Source organism: Anser anser (genome assembly GCF_964211835.1).
Source record: "Anser anser genome assembly, chromosome: 4".
Classification (NCBI taxonomy): Eukaryota; Metazoa; Chordata; class Aves; order Anseriformes; family Anatidae; genus Anser; species Anser anser.
The window spans coordinates 75,541,692-75,566,302 of NC_139724.1; the positions used below are offsets into that span (position 1 = coordinate 75,541,692).

General features: G+C 44.4%; 1 protein-coding gene across 1 annotated transcript in view; it reads left to right on the plus strand.

The window, feature by feature from the left end:
• Positions 1-18,454: 18,454 nt before the first annotated feature.
• Positions 18,455-24,611, plus strand: part of ADRA1D (adrenoceptor alpha 1D) — a gene marked incomplete at its 5' end in the record, with an annotated part of 43,953 nt that continues 37,796 nt past the window's right edge. The window contains one exon of the mRNA XM_083835476.1: positions 18,455-19,421. Within this exon, the coding sequence (XP_083691602.1) occupies positions 18,455-19,421 (967 nt within the window). The remainder of the gene's footprint in view (positions 19,422-24,611) is intronic.

The window sequence follows — 24,611 nt, forward strand, 5'->3', positions numbered from 1 at the left end:
AATGACTTCCAGTTGTTTGACTGCCCATTTTTCCCAGATTACGCAAGAAATTATTTTGCTTGATGCAATCTGTTGTAAACAGGACCATAGCAAAAATAACTTTTAAAAATGCATTTATATAAATATATATATAGGTATGTACATTAATCCTCCTTGTATGGTTTGCTAGGATTTTCAATGCGGTGGTGGAAAGCAGGAATTCTTAATGAATTCAGGCTCTACCATGTTATTGTGATATTTTCTGGATCCCTGGATTAGAAATGGACGTATGTACTCCATTTTTGACAAACTGACCCTGAACAGCTCTCACATACTCCAGATACAAAGTCTTTGATAACCATGGAAAAACGTGCAAAAACAAGAAAAAAAAAATCACCTCAAACATTTTTAAATTGTCTGTGGATCAAAAGATCTCAGGCAACTCAGGTCATTTACTCTCAAAATCCAGAGTTTTTATTCATTCATACATAACATTCTTTTTTCCTTGCTAGACATCTGATGTATATGATTTGTGTATCTGGGGTAAGTTGGTTTATCTGAGAATGTTAGAGGGAATCAAAGGGCAAAATGTGTTCTGATGCTTAATTTTACAAGTACATTTGTTCTGCCAAATAATTAATTCTTTAAATTCTTCCAAATGGGAAATCATGCTTTTTGGCCTGCAAGAGGACTTGTTATTCCTAACCATAGAATCTGAAAAATAACAGCCTTTTTTGCAGATATCAGTCCATGTGGCACCTATAATTTATAGCATTTGTAAATACAAATGAAATTACTGCCAGGTAAGGTTTCCAAAGGGCCTGGGAATCGGATATGCTTTCAAAAGACTGTTGACCAAAAACTACAAACTAATCTGTTTAAGGGAAATGCCTGGCACACTGTCTTGAAAACTTTTCTTCACCAAAGTAGCGGTGTTGAACTCAACGGTTTAACATGTCTGAGTAAGCGCTGGCAGGATTCACCCCTCCTTAAATTTCTAAATTTTTACAGTGTTGTCTGGACATGTAGGAACAAGCTCAAACTATATCTGACTTATTATGCTGTTTATGCCAATCAAAATATTATAGAACTTGGGACGTTAGCACCCTGTTATCTGTCTGTACATACTGAGGTCCATAGAAATGATGAATTAACTCTCCCTCTTCACTCCCAACACTTTTTGTTCTACACTTAAAGTAGTTTACACTTCTAACTTATTCTTTTCTGCATCTTCATCTTCTAACACCTGATTTTTGTCTTTGGGGATTATCATAGGATTGAAACTACCTTCAGTTTCATCCCTTCGGTCTCTCCGAGAAATAGGCTTTTGTACTGAAAATGCAGAAGTACTGTTAACAAAAGCAACGAGGATAGAGATCCTTGGAGGTGCAGAAGAGTCAGCTTGGCATGGTCCTGAGCAACCTGATCTAGTAAAACCTGTTCTGAGCAGGGTGTCAGACAAGGTGGTCTCTGTAGGTCCCTTCCAACAGAAAATGAAATTCCAACAGAACTCCATTTCCCACAAGGGGCAATATCAGTACACTGGCCAGACTTCTTCATTCCCAGTAAAGGGACTGGGACCTAAGGAATGTAGTCCTATGAGTGAGGCATGGTACCTAACTTTTAAATTCCTGTTCACCTTAAGGTATTTGTGTCCTCCTTGATAGACATGTTACACTATCCAGAATTTGGGGACCACCTGATCAGCCAACGGAGCTAAGGATAGCCCTTGTTTCACCAACTGCCATCAATAATCCTATGCCATGTCCTTTCTGAATTAGTAGTAGAGCTCATCACAAGCCACAAGCTTTCTCATGACCAGAATTGCCAGGATTTCTCTGTCAAAACCAGTGTTAGCAGTGACCATATCATTAGACAACCTTTCCATCATCTCTCTTGAGGTGCAGCCAGTTAGAGCAGACTGCAGAGACACAACCCCAGTATAAAAAAATCTCAGCATGTACAGAGAGGATTGTTGGGCAGATTAGGATCATGGGGATGTAATAATATGGAGAATAGGCTTCCCACAGGTCCCTTTAAAGTATCCAAGGAGCTGATCTGTCTTGTAAGGGCAGCTGGGAAGTCCTTTAATTCATCTTTTTGCTAGTGCTTCTGCCTTTGTCAGTCTTAAATCAAGTTTAAACCAAGAGCAGGTTTCATCTTCACCAAGATGAACAACTATTTCATTCTACTTTCCTTATAGGTCATGTTTCCTCTGATATTTTACACTGTTCTTTAATGAACTCCTTTATGGGGTCCACATCTTTTTCAAACTGTGGTACCAAAAACTGGACCCAGCAGATAAACCGAGTTATCGTCCTGAAGCAGTACATAAGAACTACTTACTGACTTAATGGTGTCTTGCAGATTATGCCCTTATGCATTCCCATCTCTGTAGGGCAGTTTCCTTTTCCACAACAGTGTAAATTCCTCACAAGTGTTCACTGAATGTCTGCTGTGGCCCCAGTTTCTCTTCTGCTGTCACTCATCCATTCTTCTGTATCGCACAAATTCCTACCTAGAACTAGAATTCTATGTTTGGCTTTATTGAATTGGACTTTGTTTTTCCAGACATATTTTTCAATTTTTCAAGACAGTTTTGAATTTCACCATTGTCCTCTCATATACTGGTAGCCTTCTGCTTCTTGTTGATATGGATTGCAAATGCCGTCAGTCTGTAACATCTTGAAGTCATAAATAAAAAATGTTGACTGGCACCTGTCCTACAGTAGACTTCTGCTTCTCTTTCTTAATACATCATCCAGTCTGGTACTTCTCAGAGAATAGTTATTAATGCTTCACTATTTTCCACTGAAATGCCAGCACAATAAATAGTACCATTATCTAATCCTTGTTTACCAAAATTGCTTTGGAGACTACCTTGTGAAATAATTTTCAGGCCTTATGTCATGATATTTGATGTCTATGGTTTCTCTCCTATACTCTAGACCTATTAGCTTGTCAAAATAAATAAATAAAGAAATTCCTCAACACAGATGATTCTTTTTAAAAAGAGTGTTTTGGCTGTTATTTATCCCTGCGTTGTCTTCTTGACACTTCCAAGCTGAATATTTATTTCAACATTTTGATGTTATTCTGGAAACCAAGATGATGCTAACTCAGTGTAGTATCCCATCCCTCTTTCCAAGGACTGGCACTGTGCTTACCTTTCCCCATCCCTCCAGTCCTGTTTTCTCAATGATCAACACCATATCACTGTGTTTTTCTCAGCTATCTCATCAAATACACATGTGAATGTTATCAAACCCAGACCATTTGAATCAATGATACACCTTTTTTTTTCTCTCATTACAGCCTGACTTCTTACTGCTGTGTCAGTCAAGTTAATTGTGCCAAACCCCTAATAACATCCAAGAAAATAAAAAAGACATTAAATTAAAGACATTAAATCTCTATTTTTTATGGCTACCATCTTCCTCTTGAGATGAGGAACTATATCATGAACACTCATCTCACTCTTCATATATTTATCTGATGCATTTTGTTACCCTTTGACTGTCTGATTTTTGTCCCTATGTGTTTGTGCTTGTCTGTTGAAGTTGTCCCTAGTGCTTTGATGAAGCTTCCAGACCCTGTATGCTTTCTTTTCTGAGATCCCTAAAGGTCTGCTTGGCCAAGCAACTTTCCTACAAATTTCTTAGGCCATCATTCATGTTGGGATAATCTGTATGTTGTCCTTTAACAGAAATTTCTTAAGGCTTTGCCAGTTCTCCAGAACAGTTCTGTCCTGGGTCTTATCTACTTCCATTTGATGAGAAGTATTTTCCTGAAGACTCTTATATTGCTTCTTCTTTTCCTAAGACCTCTCCACAATACTTCAGTCTCATTCAAGCTGTATTCTGTCTCTATCTTCTCAGTTAGTTCCTACCTATTATGTTAAAAACTCATAACATCTCTTTTTATGTTTGGTTATTTTGTGTAATTGCCTACTACATTATTATGCTTATTAACATCTGGAACTTTCTAGGTGCTTTACATACCCTGCTGTACTCTTTTGTCTCCAGAAACATCTGGGTCAAGGAATTCCTTACTCACATCCCTTAGTTGCCACTGATGTGTATCACTGTGACTAATTCTGTTAATTTTCCAGAAATGGATTCAGAAATGAAACGTGAATCTTTCACACTGAGAGCTGGAAGGCGGCTGTGGCACATGACCAAGATATAATCACTGTTTAGCAAAGGAGTGAATAGTTGCTACACAAGAGACATTTCTACAAGCATATCAGTTCTGGCATCTCTCATAAACACTAAAACCAAATCAAACATCAAATAAAGCCAACTGGTGCACACAGCAGGAAAGGCTGTTTTCCACAGCTCTCTGCTGTCACTGGAGTGTTTGTTGGGGTGATTCTCATCCCAGCTTTATAGGAAACCCAAAGACTGTTCCAGCTCCCTGGGATACACATTTTTACAGATGCCATGGCCAAGTTCCATGGGGAAGAGCTTTTCCCCAGTTTGTTGGCTGGACTGTGGTTTATCTTTCTGCTTAATTGCTGCTTGAAGCTCTTTGTATTGTATTTCCTCTAGCAGCTGATTCTAGGGCATTTTAATATCCTCTAGAAATTTTCTTTTAATGCTTCAATTAGAAACTTTCTCACACTTAGCTTCTTTTAATTTAAGGCTCTGTGTTCAACTGACAGAGGAACAATAAAAGAAAAATTAGTTAGATCTGGCTGTTTTGATAGGTTTAAAAGGTGAACATTACTGATTGCATGGGTTATCTCTTCTGTTTCTTTTTATGTTTTCATGCTCATCTATATCATGCTCAAAGCCAGCATGTCTGAGCCACTCTTGGTAATACACTAAGCTGTGTGACTTGTACGCATTATTTGCCTGAACAGTACTCTTCTCGTCTTTGCCCCATTCACTGTGTGTATGGAGTCTTGTCCTGATTTTTTGTTGCTTTTTTACTATGTACACAGTTTGTATTAGTCATATTACCATACACTTATGTTTAAAGATGTCAGGATCAAGGGAAAAAAAGAGGTGGTGATCCTTAGCTCAACAGCCTCACCAGCAGCATTTTGCCATGAATAAGATGAACTTTGTCCAGTTCAAGGGAAGTTCATTGCATCAGAACAGTGAAAGCATTAGCCAGGATTTTCATTTCATGGATGTTGTTGACCTTTTACATATCTTGGCCATAACTTTTCTTCATCTGTATGCAATCACTAATTACTCTTTAATATGACATAATTTACCTTAAATATAAAACTCATTTTGAAACTTCCAATTTACTTTCTGTTAGGGAAAGTGTTGCTGCCTGGCATTTTGTCAAAATCTTGCAGCATTATGGATTTGCTAGGTGAGCAACACCTGGAACAATGTAGTGCCTTCAGCATGGCTCAACTCTTCTCCTTGATTTGAAGGCAACTGGCTAAAAAATGTAACCTGAGTGGGGTATTTATTATGACTTGTGGTCGTGATTGTCAAGAGTTAGAGGCAAGAATGCAGTACAAATATACAAAATAGATCAGCAAGTATTGGGCTGGTCAGCTTGTTCAACAAAATTTGGATAAATGTCCCAGAAACCTGAATAAGCATCACGCTCTGTTCAGGCCTTGCCTGTCATGCCCTGCTTTATGATTTGCTACTGTGGAGCTGACCTCGTTTCTGGAGAGAAGCTCCAATTAAGCAAATTTCTCAGCTGTGTATTTTTTAATAGGAACACGTTGCTTTGAGTACATTGTTTTGAAGTATGTAACATTGCTCTGGGACAGCCAGCACTAAAGAATCCACTCAAGCCATCCTACTGATACTTAGGAATTAAGTGTATCATATAAGAAGGAAACAACACATTTACTAATCTTTGCCAACCACATGGAGATTCATCTCTCTTACATTTTATGTCCTGAGATGATGACCACAATAAGAATAGACTTAAATCCCACAGACCTTGTTTTTGCTTGCAAATTGGCTTAAGCTCATATCCTAATCAGGTACTTGAACCATTTATGTTTCTTGGCTGAATTCCAGCTTGGGTTCATCTCCGATGAAACTGTTCCAGTTCATTAACCAATCTGGTGATTCTGAAACAGCCTTTCTGGGAAAATACAACACTTACAGCCAGAAAAGGGAAGGTGATCATGGCAGATTTCAGACAAAAGCTGTAGACCTTTTGTCTTAGTCTTGTGCCAGGACCTGAAGGCAGCTTCCTAGCAGAGTGTCCCAGATCCTCCCCACTTCCCACAGCTGAGCTGAGCACCTACCGAATCTGTAGTGGGGACATGAGTGGCACCAGTACGATGGCAGGTCCAGCTCCCTTCTTACCTGTACTAGCACCCTCAGCCTTGGGACACAGAACCCAATACTCTTGCTTTGGGGTAGATCAGGGGATGAATAGGGCAGCACAGGTTAATGAGGCACATCAGCCCTAACAGGGCAAAGCTGAGGGTGACAGCATTGGTCTCCAACAGCACAGAGAGGAATCAAAGGTGTTCTTTTGGTTGGGAAGGACTCTAATGGAGATGATCCCTGATCTGGCTTTAAAATTGTCAAAGTAGCACATTTCTCTGTCAGACTTGTGCAGAGCTAGGGAGAGACAGAATATGGCACGAAAACATAACACTTCCCTTGACCTTTCCCACTGCCTATAGTTACTTTCAGCTCAGAGGAGTTACTGAATCTGATGCAGTTTGCTCATTTAGTAAGCCCCAATAGATCTTTCTTCACATACTTGTGCAGACTTCCCACTGGAAATGTTTTCTGTGCCACAAATTCCTCTGACAAGAAAACCTGTTACATAAATGGCCACCTCCTTGTCTTTTTGTCTTTATTTTTTTTTTTTTTTAATCTGACATGCATTAGTCTCATTCAGGTTCTTAGTTCGGAAGAGACAAGGAACAGTTAGTTGGTCCTTCTTCATCTCCTCCATTCCAACAGATTTTTTATCCCCACCTTTAAACATATCTTTCCCAGACTGAGGACTCCTAACCTACTCAATCAGACTTCATGGAGAGACTGGTCCTAACAGCTGCATGAATTTATTGCTCTGCTCCGCAGTTCTCCTATATCTCCTTTGAAATAAGCATCCTAAACTTCTACATGGTATTCAAGATGTGGGAAAATACAAATATTCAAAGATTTATGTCATAATGTTCTACATTTTCTTTTCCACTGCTAACTTCTGTGATGCTTTTTTTTTCACCCTATTGAGCTTTGGGGTGATTTATAGCAATCATAGATAGGTATTTATGGAAATATCTATCAGAACCCCAGGAGCTCACTGCTTTTTGAGTGCCTAGTGTGAACAGAGATAATTTCCTGCAGTCCCTGAAGCTGACACCTGAAGCATTGCTTCAGCTGAATGTGTTGCATTGTTCTCACCACATACTGATGCTGTATGTGGTGAGATGCTCTTCTAACTTGCTGTAAGACCAAAAAAAATTTAGTTTTACCTCCATGAAGCCAAGGAGACTTTTTAAAATCTGAATTCAGCTTGTTATTTTTATAGTTAGACAATGCAAAAGGAAATATTCCTTTAAAGGTTTCATATATTTTAAGTTTCAGTCTATCATTTCTATGCAAATTCTGTTGGAAACTCAGGAGACCAGAGGTCCGATCTAAGTGTTGCCAGTGTCCTGCTGCCTGGCCCGCAGCAAGCTGATGCACCTCTGGTTTCTCTTCAGTTATTTCTCAGTTCTATTTTCATGTGAAATCCTTGAGGGAAGAGGTTAGTAGACCTTCCCATGCAGTGGCCCAATATGGAGATTGGACTTGCTGGGACAAGAAAAAGGTCTAAAGTCCCTGCCCTGAAAGCAGCCAGCTGCCTAGGAAAGAGTTTGAGAGCAGAGCAGATAGAACTGCACCTATATGCACTCCTAGCCTCTAGCAATCAGAGGCATGGTGACATCTCTATGTCTGATACCATTAACAGCCCTTTTTCCTTCTTCTAGCTCATTTCTTGGCAACTTGGGCAGAATTTTGCCTTAACAGCTAATCTGCAGCCAAGAGGAGATCCATCCTCAATTCTTGTAATCTGGCAGTTGTGCCACAGACATCACCATCAAGGTGTAGCCATTGTGTAGGAAAATCCAGAATTTCTCACTAGCACAGGACTGTACGCAGCTGGATCATAAAACAGGAAGAGATGAGAGGTGGACCACCATTACACAAAGCCTTTTACATTGTTCCTCTGAAAATACAGTTATGAAAGTCATGTTTAATTGTGATCAATTTTTTTTTTTTTTTTTGATTGTACATGTTGCTTGGTTGCCTGACAAATCTTAGACTTCTTGGAATGGCTGCTATTTGAGACATGCTCTGCTGAAATGGAGCCAGTAGCAATGTGGTGGGTAGATCTGGCAGAGATTACAGCCATAGATTCGTAACTTCTCCCTGCTTGTCCTGTTGCACTTGCTGTTTACCATCATCAAATTCTGTAGCTAAAGTCTTTTAAACCAGCTGTGCATGGACACAGACCCAATGACATGATATTCAGTAATGACTTTTTTCCTTCGTCGGTGACTATCTTGATCTCTCTTTCAACAGCAGACTCACTGTGTTGAAGGAAAGTCTGAAATCAACCAGAGTGGATGTTAAGAGCTCTCCTAGGCAAATTATTTTCCTAGCATTCAGCAAACATTTGTGCTAATTTTGCTTACATTCACCCCTTCTCCTGACCCTGCTGTGCTAAGGTGCTCCCGTTACATGGAATTATTTGGATTTAGGAGGCACCCTGGATGGTGAGAACCTGATGTCTGGACTTTGTTGTCTCTAGCAATTGGTGGTTATATTCTGCGTAAACAAATATAACCTAAGGCAAACATTTGCTTCTCTCACTTTCTCCAGCAAATATGGTTTTAGACGTGGGGGAAAAAAACAAACTCTAAAACCGCCTCTCAGTTTTCGATAACTTTTGCATTCATTTTTCATTTTTATTTTCCTTCATCCTGGAAGGAAAGAGGAGCAGTAGAAAGCACTAATCTCTAACCACAGTCATTTCCTGAATACCAGAGAACTGCTGTCAAAACCAAGGATTCACTCACTGCTTAAACATCTGTATTAGATTACTGCACTTTCCTTTTTGCTCCTGCATCGTGGCATGCAATCAGCCACTGCTCCAAACCAGAAGCTGGAAGCAGCTGCAGACTTTAAAACTGTTCCAGGCTTCCCCCATCTAGCAGTGTTGCAATATAATTTTTTACAGCAAGGACCTCTTTTTTGGATTTTACGGACAAGTCTTTATCCAAACACTGCACGGCAAACAGTAAATCCTATTTCCTTCCTGGAACAGAGATGAAAAATTCTGCTTTGAGTTCCTACCAGTTTTTAATGTGGCCTTACTAATTTCTTTCTGCCTCACTTTCCAGATTGCCGCCTCTAATCTGTACCATTTTCTCCCTCTGACTGTCAAGCTGCTTATAATACACACTTTTCTGGAAGTGTATTTTTCTTCTTTTCCTCTCTGTATATTTATATTCTAGTCCCTACTAAAAATAATGATGATGGTTTTAATAATGACTGATCTTCCTTGACCTGATTTAGCTCTTTAGCTAGCTGACGCAAGAAGATTATTCACTGTCTTCTCCACAGTAATTTTCACAAGTCTTTGGGAGTCATGTCTTCAGTCTGATTGACTCATTAGATTTCAGGATTCCTAACAGCCAAGATCAGAAAGATTGATTCTGATATTATCTTCTGGGAGATTGTCCTGACTAGCATGACAGACCTGGATTTCTCCTGAGAGGTAGCAACACATGCAGACCCCTTGAAATTATCACCAGAAGAAAGCACGACCCTACCAAGTGCCCTGAGAGGTTTGTGTTGACACCTGGCACGTTGCTGGCATAGGATGTGCAAAGACTGTCCAACTTCCAAGAAAATGCTCAGAATGGAAAAAGCGAGGAGGTACATGATAGCCACGAGCAAAATCAGGCCCTGTAAAATGGTGGCTGTTTGTACATTAGATGCTATCAAGACGTCCTCGGACTGAAATTCATCTCCCCCAGCCTTTGCGCCCTGCAGCCTCGTGAGGGCAGGTGACTGAGCCTGGCTCATGTGGGGCTGCAGTGATCCAGAAAATCTAACGGCGGAGACAGAAAATTTGGCTCCTTTCCCAGGAGGATCTTGATTAATACCCTTGTTTCTTTGTCTTTAATGGGGGGATAATATGTAAAATGCTTTTGAAATTTCTCTTTAACCCCTTCCTTGCAACTGGGAGGTATAATTTGAAGGATATGCTCAGGAAATAATGATAGTTCTTTGCAGTGGGAAAAGAGATTTGATCACACCTTTGGGGTTCAGATCTCCCACCCTCCACCCTGGGAGATCAGAAAATAGAGAATAGGCTACAATTACCAAGTGGTTTCTTGAAAAGTTTCAGCATCAGAAATACCAAGGTAAAAAGTCCCTCTGACAGTGTGTCTACAGCACCTAGTAGCAGCACAGAGGAAGAAGAGACAACTACGTCCCCTTCTTAAGAGCAGCCAGGTGTCACAGTTATGGGTAAAGTTGTACCATGTCTGTGTGGTTTCAAAACATGATGTAAATTCACTTGCAGAAATAAGAATCATAGCCATAGCAAAACCACGAGTGAAGAAGTTTGGGAACTGCAGCTGCATGCTGTTTCCCATCTGAAGAGACACCCATACAGTGAACAACAGGGAAATCTGATTCAAGGCATCTCATTTAAGTTATAACACACATGTATTATAACCTTGGATGGGCATTAACCTGGTAATGCATCTGCTTGTGGTCACTGGCTCCTGAAGCAGTCGCTATTTCAAGCTTTGGAGTATCAGGCATATTTCTATCTAGCACTACCTATTCTTCTCCCCAGCTCTGCCTTGTAGCAGAAAGTCCTGTCCTGGGAAGCCAAGTTCCCTGACTGCAATGAAGAAGACCACAGAACCACTTGGAAACAACTAATAAGAAACCAATGCTGCCATCCAAATAGCCCAGCCAGGTCAGTAAGGTCATTCCTTTAGCAAAACCTTTCTTAATGGGGCTACTCTGACCTAGTTCACCTCCAGATGACAGAGCTATCAGCAGTGTTTTCTCACTTCTGCTAGCCAAGATAAAGGCGATGTTCCCTTCTGGCCTCTAAATGAGAATGCAGTCATGCAGTAGCTTTAGAGCCAGGGGGTGGGGAGAGACCAAGCCTGTTGTACACATGTGAAAAGCAAACATCTGAATAATGCTTTTGCATGCCCATTGCTATGCCTGTTGTGAAATTCATCACCACTTTCAACTCTGTAGGTTGCATCAAGTTGTAATATTTGCACCAGCAGCTAGGGATATTATGCTCTTCTTTTAATAACTTTCTGTGTTTGTACAGGTGTGATCTCTTTATCGAAGATGATATTCCCAGGTTTGAAAACTGTTGGGTTGGCATCACTCATGGGAACACTCTTCTTTGGTTTAACAGGGGGATTGGCATGAGCCAAGATGAGCCACAGAACTATTTGAGCAAAAAGACCCAGAAATGTACTTCTTACCTTTCATGCAGGACCAGGGCAGGTTGAGCTGATCAACTGGGTCTTAGCACAGGGATAAGAAGGCGCCTTCCTCTTGCTGCCAGTGCTGCCATAGGCTTCCACTTTATGATGGGTTACATTTTAACAGAAGGAAAAATAGAAGCATAGAGAAGAGATAGAGTCTCTCGGACCCATGCTACGAACTCAAAAAATCTTTGAGATTTTGAAGCACAGACGTGGCCAGGCTCAGCCCAGCCTTTTCACTCCCCCAGGTAGAACCAAAGTTCCCAAAACATCCACAACAGGAGGAGAGACACTCCATGAGCAAACAGAGCCTGGGCTGGCTGGTGTTGCGTGTCACCAGAACTGGCAAGAAAAACCTCTGCCATGAGGGATTTTGTTTGTGCTGGACGAAGGAGAAAGCCAGCTGGACAGCACATTGGTACGTTGGGCCAGATTTCTCCGAAGATGTAAAACAGGATGGTGCCTTTATTTTGGTGGGAGGAAAGATGTCAGAATTTGTTCCCAGATTGCTGGTGAATGCCCTTACTCGTGCTGAGAGAGGCCACAGGAGCAAGCCTCCATTAGACATTGCCACTTGCTTCGGTATTAAAAACTGGGAAAGGAATGATGCATTGCTTTCTTTTCCTCCACCCCCTTTGCTTTGCAATCATTTCATGGAGACGAGACTTCCATGTGCAAGTACAAGCCCAACTTCCACTGTTTAAATATTGACCTCTGTCATAGGTATGGCATTTAAATATAAAGAAAACCAAAGAAAAAACAGCCCACCAAATTGGGCCTAGATGGCAAGAAACAAGCAAAGCTGGTGACTGAAGATATTAATGCAAGAGAACTTATTTTCCAGGAGCAGGCTGTGAACCTGATTAATACCACAGAAATAAATGAGCCCAATGTTTATTCCTCATTCTCTAATACTTTAGGTGACGTTCAAAAATAATAATAACGCATATAGAACCCAGAGATTTTTATTTTTTTTTTTGTCACAAAGTAGCTGCCAAAGCAATTCTCGTTATTCTTTCCTGAAGGCAAAGCTGAGGAGCAGAACCCAGTTTGTGGTGTTTAATTTTAGCCTGAGCCTCTGCCAGTCATTTTCATGCCATGTATTTGTATTTGTTTGTATTTACTTGTGCTAAATTAAAGGGTGGAAGCCTGAGAGGTCTTTGTGTTCATTTAAGAAAGCAAACAAGCTACTGGGAAAATGGCAATGTAACTTGAATTTATAGATAAAATATATTTTTATTATTATTTTTATTTATATTTATCATGCAAACTTATTTGCTGAGAGGTTTGGGGCTTTAATGAAACCAAGATCACTATCTTGTTTCCAAAGCATGTCCCTGGCCTGGGCTAGCACAGACAGCTCAGCTCAGTCGTCTGCTGACAGAGCAACCCCATGACTATCCCATGCCACCCTCTGCCCCAGGTTCTTCTCTGTTTCACACCATCTTCCCCCTTCCCCATCCCTGCTGTCCCCTTGGCCACATCCTTTCTGTGCCCTTGTGCCCAGGTGGACGCATGGACAGGTCTGTGGCAGGACAAGGTTCCAAGGTGCCTTCACGTTATACGCCGTGTGCTCTCCATGCCCAGAGGGACCCACACACTACAAGTGTCCCCTGTTCCTGATTGCCACAGGGATGTCTCAAGCCAACACCTGGGATCCTCTTTGCTAACACTGCTCCCCTCCTAGAGTTTCCCAAAGACCCATTTCTCCATCCATCTCATGTATTCCTCATTTACTTTAACAGCAGCTGTTGGGACGAGGACTTTCCCAAGTCTTACGGTTATCAAATGGTTGCTGGGATGGAATAACACCAAGAAAACTTCTACATGTGGGCCAAGTCCTATTTTGGCATCCTTTTTGAAAAGCTGCTTCTCAGGACTTTTATTTATAAGCAAAGGAGTCAGCCATGGGAGGCAGACTTCTGCAGATCAGGGGGGTTTGGATTTGGGTTTTTTACCATACCTGTCATGCGAGGCAGCTGAAGGTCTGAAATTCTCGCTGCTTGGAAAAAAACTATAGCAATGGCAAACAAATGCCGACATTTGGGGGAAGGGAAATATCTCAAAGAGAAACAAACTGCCAACAAAAATATTTTTCTGTCATAACAGAGAAACCTTTCATTGCAATTTTGACCTTTTGAAGCATTTTTATTTATATATTTAGTTCTTCTTTGATTTATCTTTATCGTATTATTTATTTTCTTCCTATACATCAGCAACTGTTCTTTTAAAACTGGTCATTAGCAATTATTCTGTTAATTTTTACTTCTGTTGGCAATCTCTGAAGTAATTGGCCTTACATTTTGCTCATTTCTCCCCCCCCCAAAAATGTTTTGAAATGCAAATCTGAAATGTTCTTCTCAGAATTAAAGAGTTTTATTGTATGTTTCTTAAAAGAGCAAAAGACAAAAGAGAACATCCCCAAGGAATGCTTCATTTTGAACACATCAACATTTCCACTGAAATAACAAACATTTCCAACCAGCTTTTTAAACCGCACTTGTCTGCTTATTCTATCCACCCATCCTACCTGCCTTAGCATGGCATTCAAAGCTTTTCTGCTTAAACTGAAGAGCCTCGCCTCTTCCCTTGGCTTCCGTCCACTGTATTAGGGTGTGTCTGAGATTTTGGGTGAAGGATTGCCCTTGCACCCAGGAACCCAAAGCAGTTTCTGCCTCTGAGAATCTTCACTGTCCACTACAGCCAGGCTCAGTACAAGCATCCTCATTGCACTAAGTGGGTGACCAGAAAGAAGGAGTTAATGTGCTTGGTTACCCTTTTCCTTTCCTTTCTTTTTTCTTTTTTTCCTCTCTTTTTCCCTTTATTTTACCTTTTTCTATTCAGTTGCCCAAAGTTTAAATTAAAACCCAGAAGAGGAAGATAATAAATCACTCTCCATGTCAGCTGGCAGCAAGACTCGAAATAGCAGCAAAGTTTAGGGACAACCAGGGGAGGCTCTAATGGAGAGGATAGGGAGGCATTAAGGGGCACCACAGGAGGAGAAAGCCACAGTGATGGGTGGATTTGGAAGAAGGAAATCCATCTGCAGTATGGGGGCTTGGGCCATTGTCCCTCCCACCCGTGGTCTGGGGACCACTGATGGCCACCAGAACCGCAGAAGTAAAACAAAAGGGTAAAAATAAACCACAAACACACACACGCAAAGCAAGCAAGCAACAGCAACAAACCAGAGGCATTCACACAGACACAGAAGAACACTAGCAAATGCAGTAAATATGGGAATGGTGTTGATGTGACAGTGGTCAGGATGGTTCAGGGGACAGGGAAGGCAAGAGGAACGGGACAGCGTGATACACGTCACGGCAATTTTAGGTAGGTGTCGCAAAGGGTTGTCTGATTTTCTTTTCTCTACCTTTATCAGACAGCTAATAAAAGCTATTTCCTCTCCTTATCCTCCTCGCTTCATTAATTAAGACATAAACATTCAAGATGTAGCCTGATTTTTACCGTGCTTAAATAAAATTGCAGCAATGCCACGAGAGACAAGCTGTGAATTTTAGGATTTTTTTTTTCCTTTTAAACAAGACAGCAGTACAAGTTTGAATCATTGCTCACAGTCACTTCTAGCCCATTTTTTATTCAATTTGAAGACCTGGGGTCAGATGGACGGAGGAAGCCAGCAGAGCTAACCAGCCTCCAGCTGGACACAGACTCAGAGGGACACACAATAAAGACCAGACCCTGTTCCCCAGAGGAACATTGAATTGCCAGCCATGGCAAGGCAAGGTCATCTTCACAATCACCTGAATACCATCACTTCAGCACAATGCAAACAGGATCCCTCTCTCCCAGCTCTGGACCCAGGAGATGCTGCAGGCAGCTGATCTCCCTTTGCAGAGAAAAGGTTCACCAAGGGCACGGCTCTGCCTGTATAAATCTGGACTACACGCAAATGTGGACCCAAATGCTGTAAGCTGTGGTCTCTAGCACTGACAAATCACCTTCCCTTTTCAAGATTCAGGCATAATGTGTACGGTGATGAATGTACATTGGGTTGGGATGTCTGTCTTTTACATAAAAATCCCTGTGCGCGGCACTACATGGAGCTATACGTGCCTGAAATTTAAGTCCTAGGGTAAGCTTGTCCCCAGAAGGAGGGCAAAAAAGAGGGAGGAAAGAGCTGCACCTCCTTCAGCTCCAACCCAGCAGATCGTCCTGGCCCGATGGTCTCAAAGGTCGGTGCCTGCTCACTTTGGGCACTACAGTTCCTCCGTGCAGCCCTACACGGACACTCTGATTTGGGTTCGAGTGCGTCAGCATGAACCTGTTCCTCATTAGCGTAAGTTAACTCTAATAGCCCCAGCTTAGTCTGAAATGAGACAGATGGAAAGGAATGAGGTAACTGGATCTTAATGAGTTGATGCTCGTTGGCTGAGCTGTGGTGATGATGCACGACGTGCCCTCCCTTCTTGGGAGGGGAAAGGCACCAAAGCAACCCCAGAGGCTTCAGGCATGGCTGGGTTCAGCCCTAAACAGCACACGAGGTGTCCCCATATATCCTGACCAAAAAGCACTGCTTCAGCTCAGCCATCCCCTGCCTGCATCCCTTTCAAGCCCTGTGGTCCTGGCCGGCTCCAAGCTCTCAGCAACACGGGCAAGTTGTCTTTGGCTGCCCGAGAGCAGCAGGAGCAGGAGAGGAGCAGAGCTCACCCAGGAGGGCAAGATGCAGGGCAGATAAAATCTTCACCCTAACAGCATTTGCTGTCCGGTCATCTGGGAAAAACCTTTCTTTTCCAACCAAAAAGGCGGTTTAAGTCCTGCTTTACATGAGAAGTCCAGTCTTAACTTCGGAGAAATGCACATTTTCTTTATCTCTGTATGCCACAGAGATTAGATGAGATATATTTATCTAGACGTCAATCTGTGTAGCCACAGAGATACTGCATCAAAATTCCATGGGTTGAGATCATCCCATGCTGAGTTTAGCACCCCAGTAAGAAACAATACTTCATTTTGCTGGTTGACATGTTTTCATCAAAACATAAGGAAAATGAGTAATTTGACCTCGAGTGCTGGGTGTTTGGGCTATTCTTTTTTTAATTTTTATTTTTTTTTTAAGCAAACACCAAAACCATCCTTCTAAACATTTTTCTTGTATAATAATTGTTCCCGATTGCTTGTATTTGCCAGTTCTTTTACTTTGCTTGTTCCCAGCAGGGTCAAAAACCCAGCTCTATAAAGAAGGGTGAAATCTTAAGGGACAGAAAAGTGCATGGAAGAAATGAGGAAGATCAAAAATGTGTCATTTCCTGCAATGATTGTCAAAGAAAATAAGGGAATATATGTAGTATTATTTTTGTTGTTCACTCTCATATCCAGTGAATTAACATACCTCGCCTGCTCTGTTAGAGCAATAGTTAAATCATCTCAGCGTGTACGTGGACTGCCCTTTAAAGCCTTTTTTTTTCTTTTTTTTTTTTTTCTTTTTGTTAAGAAAGAAAAGTTGAAAAATCATGGGTAAACACACTCCAAGGAAATATTTCCTGTGTACAGTAGAAAGCAGCTGAGCCCCTATTCAGCCCTGGGGTCAGTCCCCATCACAACGTATGGAGGCAGAAGAGCGGGGTCACTGGGAGGAAATCAGTGTAAACAGGATCTGTCTTTATCAGTGGGAAAAAGAAAACAATAATAATAAAATAAAGGTTTAAATTACCCAGAAATATGTGCCTATATGTTTTAATCACACGCTGCCGTTCCGAAGTCTTGCAAGAGGGTTAAGTTGTAGACAGGGAGCTGCCGATCACACGTTGTTGCTGAACACAAGGCACTGATCATCCCTTCTGCTTTTCCGAGGGACTGGCAAGGGGCACCCCATGCTCGCAAAGCGGGCAGGGTGCTGGGACGTGGGACAGGGAGCCCAGGGTTGGCACGCAAAGGATGCTCGCTGGAAGCCCTGCAAGGCTGGCGGGCACAAAAGGGACTCTCCAACCTTGCCGGGCAGCCTCTTGGTGGGATGCTGAAGCTGAGAGGGGGGCTGCCAGCCCTGCAGGACACCCTCTTGGTGTGATGCTGGGTTTGGGGAGACCTACCAGCCCTGCAGGGCAGCCTCCTGGTGGGATGCTGGGGATGGGGGGGCAATGGCGGGGACACCCTCCAGCCTTGCAGAGCAGCCGCCTGGTGGGGCGTAGAAGCCGGGAGCTGCGGCTGCGGGTCTCCAGCGAGAAGGTTCAGACCCTCCTTTCCTCCAAACCCCCCAAACTTCCCCCCCCCACCCCCAAAAAAGGACCCCCGGGGGGGCACCCACCGCTCCGCCGGGCAAACCCTGCGCTCTGCTGCTCCCTGGCGGCGGCGGGCGGCGGGACGGGGGCTCCCGGGTGCCTGCCCCCCTCCCTGGGGTGCCTGCCCCCCCAGTGCTGCCTGCACCCCCCAAGGGGTGCCCGATCCCCCCGAGTGTGTCCCTGCCCCCCCCCCCAAAAAAAAAAAAACACATCTCTCCTCCGTCCTCTGCAAGCTCCCGGCTCTGCAGCCGGCTTCGCCCTGCCCCAGGGCTCGCTTCGTCCCGTCCCCTCCTCCTCCTCTTCCTCCTCCTCCTCCTCTTCCTCCTCCTCCTCCTCCTCCTCCACCTGACACCCCCGGGCCGGCCCACCCCTTACCCCTCCATCCCTCCCCTCGCCCCTCCCGGAGCCCTCCCGGGGAGGCGAACGGAGCCGCCGAGCGCTGCCGCCCGCTCGCCCAGCGCAGCCCCGGAGTATGCGAGGGCAGCGGGGGGGCCCCGTCCTGGCTGCCCCCCCCGGAGGGCCCTGCCGGGGTGGGGGGCAGCGCTGCCACCCGGCTTGAAGAGGGCTGGGGGCTCGGAGCTGAGCCTCCATCCCTCCGGCATCCCGCCTAGGGGAAGGCTGAGCTTTGCCCCAAAATTCGTTTGTTTGTTTTTTTTTTTGGGGGGGAGGGGGGTGAGCGAGTCTTGGAGGGGGCCTTGGGGATCATGCCGGGGGGGCTGCGCCTCGGCATCGCTTTCTCCTCGCCCTCCATGGAGCCCGGACCTTTTCTACAATGACTTTCGCTGAGCTGAGCAATGGCAGCTTGAGTGGGAACAGGACGGGGCAGGGCAGCCAGAGCGGTGCCAACCGGTCCTGGGGGCTGCAAGGCGACGACCCCCCCCAGGGCAACGGCACCACGCTGCCTTTCGCCTTGGACGTGCAGGCGGTGGGCGTCGGGGTCTTCCTGGCCGCCTTCATCCTCTCGGCCATCGTGGGGAACATCCTGGTCATCCTCTCGGTGGCTTGCAACCGGCACCTGCAGACGGTCACCAACTACTTCATCGTCAACCTGGCCATCGCCGACCTGCTGCTCAGCACCACCGTGCTGCCCTTCTCGGCCACCCTGGAGGTGCTGGGCTTCTGGGTGTTCGGCCGCATCTTCTGCAACATCTGGGCAGCGGTGGACGTGCTGTGCTGCTCCGCCTCCATCATGAGCCTCTGCATCATCTCCGTGGACAGGTACATCGGGGTCAAGTACTCACTCAAGTACCCCACCATCATGACGGAGAGGAAGGCGGGGGTCATCCTCGTGGTGGTGTGGCTCTCCTCCATGGTCATCTCCATCGGGCCGCTGCTGGGCTGGAAGGAGCCGCCACCACCGGACGAGAGCATCTGTAGCATCACAGAAGAGCCAGGCTATGCCCTCTTCTCCTCCCTTTTCTCCTTCTACCTGCCCCTCATGGTCATCCTGGTGATGTACTTCAGGATCTACGTGGTGGCCAGGCGGACAACCCGGAGCTTGGAGGCGGGGGTCAAGAAGGAGAGGAATAAATCCATGGAGGTGGTGCTGCGCATCCACTGCCGCAGCGTGCTGGAGGAGCCTCTCTCCAGCACCCGGAGCAAGGGGCACAACTTCAGGAGCTCCCTCTCCGTGCGGCTCCTCAAGTTCTCCCGTGAGAAAAAGGCGGCCAAGACTCTCGCCATCGTCGTGGGCGTTTTCATCCTCTGCTGGTTCCCCTTCTTCTTCGTCCTGCCTTTTGGTAAGTGATCCTGTCCCCAGCCCAGCCCCGTGGCAGAGCCCTGGGAACCTGATCCTTGGGACACCTTTCAGGACACAACTCACACGTGGAGGTGAGGGATAGGTAATGGATAGGTGGAGAAACCAGCAATGACTGAATTCAATTAATTAACGCTCGTTCAATATTTATTAATCAGAGTCACATAATCAATCAAAGCAAGCAGCCAATGAATAAAAAAGCAACAAAAAAAATTGGTTTAATGAATTTATTCTGCATTCAGCACTTTAATTAATGAAGTTCAGGCTGGGGAGGCAGGAAGCAGCTCTGTTTCAAAAGGAGTGTAATTACAACACAGAGGTCCCCAAACAGCCTTGCAGTCTCTGTCCCTGGCCTCCCATCCTCATAATTTTGGGGAGAGCACCTGGGTCTACCTCCATGTGCCTAGGGCTCCCACCCCTGCTGCAATTATGTTGGAGATAAGAGAGGTTTAACCCCTCCAAGAGCTATGTCAGAGGCTGATATGTAAGTCCCGCTGACTTTCCAGGATGATGATGTTGTGTTGGGACCTGGAGCAGGACCAGGTCTTACCTAAAAGGGTCCTGGTGATGTCCCAGGGCTGTTCCTCCTCCCATGGGAGTCATGCCCTCAGCTCCTGACCCTGCCAAGATGCCCATGCCATGAGTGCTCATTTGGGGCTCTCTGCCAGGTTGTGCTCTGAAGTTTTAGCAACCTCTGCCCCAGCACACCGGTTTGCCCGAGTGAGAAGGATGCAGCCCTCAATGTGCAGAGAAATCTGAGCAGGCACAGTGGGAAGGGGACGTGATGCGCAAGGCAATGTCCCCCTCCAGCACCAGAGCTACTCGGGACCAAAAAAGTGCAGGGAACACAGAGCTCTTCATCACCGCCTCAAATAATGACAGTCGTCAGATTAACCCTCTGGAGTGATGTAGCTAAACCAGGGGAGAAGGAAAAAAGTGTGAAAATAACTTTATAATGTAGGTGATGGCCTTTGCACAGAGCTCAGCAAAGCAGGGAGGTCTGTGACACCATCTGCAGGGTGGGACCTGCACGTCCCACAGCCCGCCATACTACTAGGTCCACGTACACCAGCCAGCAGAGAGGCATTGAAGCTAGTTCTGCACTTTTTCTCAGATATTTCAAACCCTCTTGCTCGAGTCAAGTCAATAACAACAGAGCATGAGGACCAAAAGACTTATTTTGACCCGCTGAGCTTTGGGTCTCCCTCCAGCCCCACAGCTCTGTCCCTAGGGGCAGCTGGAGCCCAGGGCTGTTAGACACCTCGCTGAGCCTGCTCAGCACCATCCTGCCCTCCGGAGGGATAATTCACCAGCACCAGAGCAGCCTTGGATGCTGAGGTGTCCCTGGGGTGGTGGGTCAGGTGTCTGGTCTCCCCAAGCTGCTGCACCTTCTTGCATCTCTTTCCTTCGGGCACTCTCTGGCTGAGCATGGTGGCTGGGGAGTTTCTCTCAGATCTCTTAAGGGTTTTTGTCCTGTGTGAGCAAGGAGGCTGTGGTTTACCTCAGGCAGGGAGCTGCAGGGCTGTGGTGAGCTTCTCTTGTTACAAGACCCAAGGTGACTAATCCCATCTGACTGTGCCTCAGTTTCCCTTTCAAACTTCATGTGGCTTGGGAGATTGTTGTAGCCTGCAGAGAGCTTTGGAAGTGTGGGGTCTGGGGAGATGCCAGGCTGAAGGCTGAGCTCTCGGGGCAGCCCCAGGCACTTGCCTCCTTGGCTGAGCAATTTTGCAGGAACCATCTCCAAACCTCATTGCCACCTTTATACCTTGCAGCTAATGAAGCTGGGAATCGGGGGATCCTATTCCTCTGAATTATTTCTAGTACTTGTAAATGGAGAACAAACACCAGGCAAATACTTTTCCATAGAAAAAAATACTTTTTTTTAACCTCATCTGTCCCCCCTTGAAGCCATTGAACCAGCCCCTGCACTGATGTAAATCACTACTGTTGCACTTATGTCAAAGGAAAATGATGATTTACACCAGCTAAAAATCCAAACTTCATTCTTTAAGTACCTCCTGTGAACCCATTTGCTTCCTCCAAGTGTGCAACTTGCCAAGTTCTCTATAAACATGGCTTTGATCTTTACTTCCTGCTGTATTATACGTATAATATAAACACAGCAAAAGTTCATTTATTTTATGACTAAAAAATATGCTGCCTCTGATTTCACCTCCTTTTTATTAATTGCAATTTCCTATTCAAACCTGCGAATCATTTATTGCTATCTAGGAAGAGAACAGAAACTTCTGTAAGGTCTAATCTCTGATTTTACAGCTCATAAGATGGGTCTGAAACTGAGTGAAATCAGTAAAGTTCATTACAAATCCATAAACTGAAATAGGCTGGGGCCAATTCTCCTTGGAAAGAAGTTTGCAAATGGTTATGTAGAACTGCCTTTTTACTTGCTTGTTAGACTAACTTGTAAGAAAGTATTTAAGGTCTACTGGAAATAGTATTGATAAATATTCTTAATGGAAATGAAACACCGGTTGGAAACAAAAATTCAATTAAGTGAAACATATTGTCTCAATTTAAGAAAAGGGTGAATAAGTGTTTATTAAAAATGAGCACTCTCAGCTATATTTCAAAATGAGCTGTCACGTTAAAATGAAATGAATGTGATCTATTTTATTCTGAAAATATCAAAATGAAATGTTTTGACTTTCTTGTTCATTCTATTTGTCATGAATTTGTAAGAAGTTATCAGTGACAGACTTATCCTGCTGACTGCCTGTTGCCTGAATATGCTTTTTAGGGATAAGCAAATTTGTCAACTGAAAAGAAAAAAAGGCTGCCCGCTCTGCTTAGCGTGGACTTAGCAATCAGAGCGTCTGCACTGGCTCTGTCACCCGGTGTCGGCGTCAGCCTGCACACATCTGTGCCTCTTTCTGCAAAATAGCTTCCACTTGGGCTACACAAAAGGAATACTTATCGCATCTGCACTGAGAAGCTGAAATAACTAAAAAAAATTTAAATAGCAGGACCACAGGACCTATGGATGCACTGAATGTTGTCAGTCTTTTCTCTGTGCTGGAATAATCTGCAAACATGCTTCTTTAAATCAGCTCAAATTAACAAATACTTCCACAGGCTGTTTATCAGCTGCATAATTCAGCTCGCTTTTGGGTCTGGGATACGTGTCTCCAAGCATAAGATGCCATCTCCAGGAGTTTTAGCACAATTAACAGTTTGTGTAGCTAATGAGACTCTTTAAGCAGCTGGGTTGTTCAACAAAAGATGAAATCCTAATTACAGGACAACCCTAATGGGCTGTGCCTTTTGCAGGGTGTGCAGTAAAGCTCTGCTAAACTGCTTCATCTGGAGTGCTGCTTGGTGGATGTGTGTTTTTGCCAGGGTTCCTCTTTGCTTAGCAAAGACCCGTCAAGAGAACATCACGAGGCTTCTCAGAGATATTGGCCAGGTGTTTAAGGGTATTTTTTTATGGTAAAATTCATCTCACTTCGGGTGTCTCAGGCGTAAGTACCTCCATCTCAGCTAGCCATAGCATCAGGGAGTTGCTGGCTGGAAGGGTCCTCTGAAGGTCCAGCTCCTTTTTGGAGCAACGTTAACACCAGTATGAAGTCATTCAGGATTATTCATCCAAAGCCCCCTTTATCTTTCTGAGGGAAGTGCCTGAAGGTGTGACTCCCCCGAACTATTTTGGACATCCTCCACAGGACAAGATGAATTATAGTATTAATTTGCCTCTTGAGAGGAAGAGGGTACAAAAGTACCCTCAAAGGGACAACTATCTGGCTGACAGTATCTACTCTGTAAGTACATGTAAAGATGTAAGAGGTAGCCTAGACTGGATTTTTTTTAAGTCCAATGGAAACATGACAGCCAGGTGAGGAGAAGCTCAACCCTGTGTCAGGTCAATCTTTTATTAGACACTGGAGAATCTACACATGACATCTCCTTTAAGATGCACAGCCATAGGAGCTTCACTGGCTATTCTGCTGATGGAAAACCCTGCTAAAAGTTAGGGGCTGAATTTGTCCTTTCAGTAGACATTTGTGCAATGGGCCAAGGAACAAGAACCCCCCCCCAACAACACCCATAAATAGTTATCTCCTTAGTTATATAGTTATCTCCTTAATAGTTATGTCCTTTCTCCAAGCTGATGCAAGAGGAGTTAAGAATAGGAGGAGGGATGGAGCTCTGCTCCCCATCCGATTTTCTGTTCCCGAGGAGCATGCAAAGAGGGTGTGGGGCCCCAGATGGGACCACCTGAGAAGTGGAGGCAAAGCTCCTCTTCATCACTACCCCAGCAGCACCCAAGAGGAAAATATATCCCCTGGGGTGTACCAGCCAGTACCCAGGATGGCGATTTACACCCCTCCATGGCTCTTGATTGTTAGCGGGTGTAGTCCTGTCTAGGTGGTGGGCTCCCATATTTGTTATCCTTCAAATTTGGTCAGAAACTCAGGTTGGTGTGAGAGAGGCACAGCAGCACCCACAGCGGGTGCCACACAAGGGCGAAGCCCACAAGCCAAGACTCCCTCCAACCTGTCCCCAACTAGCAGCGGTTACCCAGACAAGGAAGAGATCGAGAGATCCCTCACTGCAAGCAAAACGCTGCTCTTACGTTTGCCTTGGAGCAGTGACTTGCCAGTGTCTGCAGTGGAAGCTGGTGCTTATTTCCAGTTATGATTTAAAAAAATAGTGTCCTGGCTTTTTTTCCCTGCATCCTGAAGGAAAGGCAACTGCTAAACAAACCAGGTTAAGAAAGGTCTTTTTCAAGCCAAAACAAAATTATTTTTGTAGATACTATTTCTCACAGGTCAGAAGGAGTCCTTTCACAAAACATTCTGCAGAAGATAGGCTCACAGAGACACAGCATTGCTCAGACTTTGGAAACTGTCTTTTGTAAAACGAATGATGGGGAGGGCTGTGTAGGTAGAGACACATTTCAGATGAGACCAAGTGTGTTGTGATAGGAGAATCTAATTCTATTCTGGTAGAAGAGCATTTGCCATGTTTTCCTAAGGGAACAAGGGCTTATGTCATTGCTCTTTGCCTGTGTGCATGCTAGCCCTTTCCCACCATCTGTTAAACTCTTTCATCAATCTCAATTGCTTTCAAGAAAGTGCTAAAGGTCTCCAATATATCGAATTCCTACAAGTTTCATAAAAATGGGCAGATAGGCAAATGAGTGGGAACTAACATA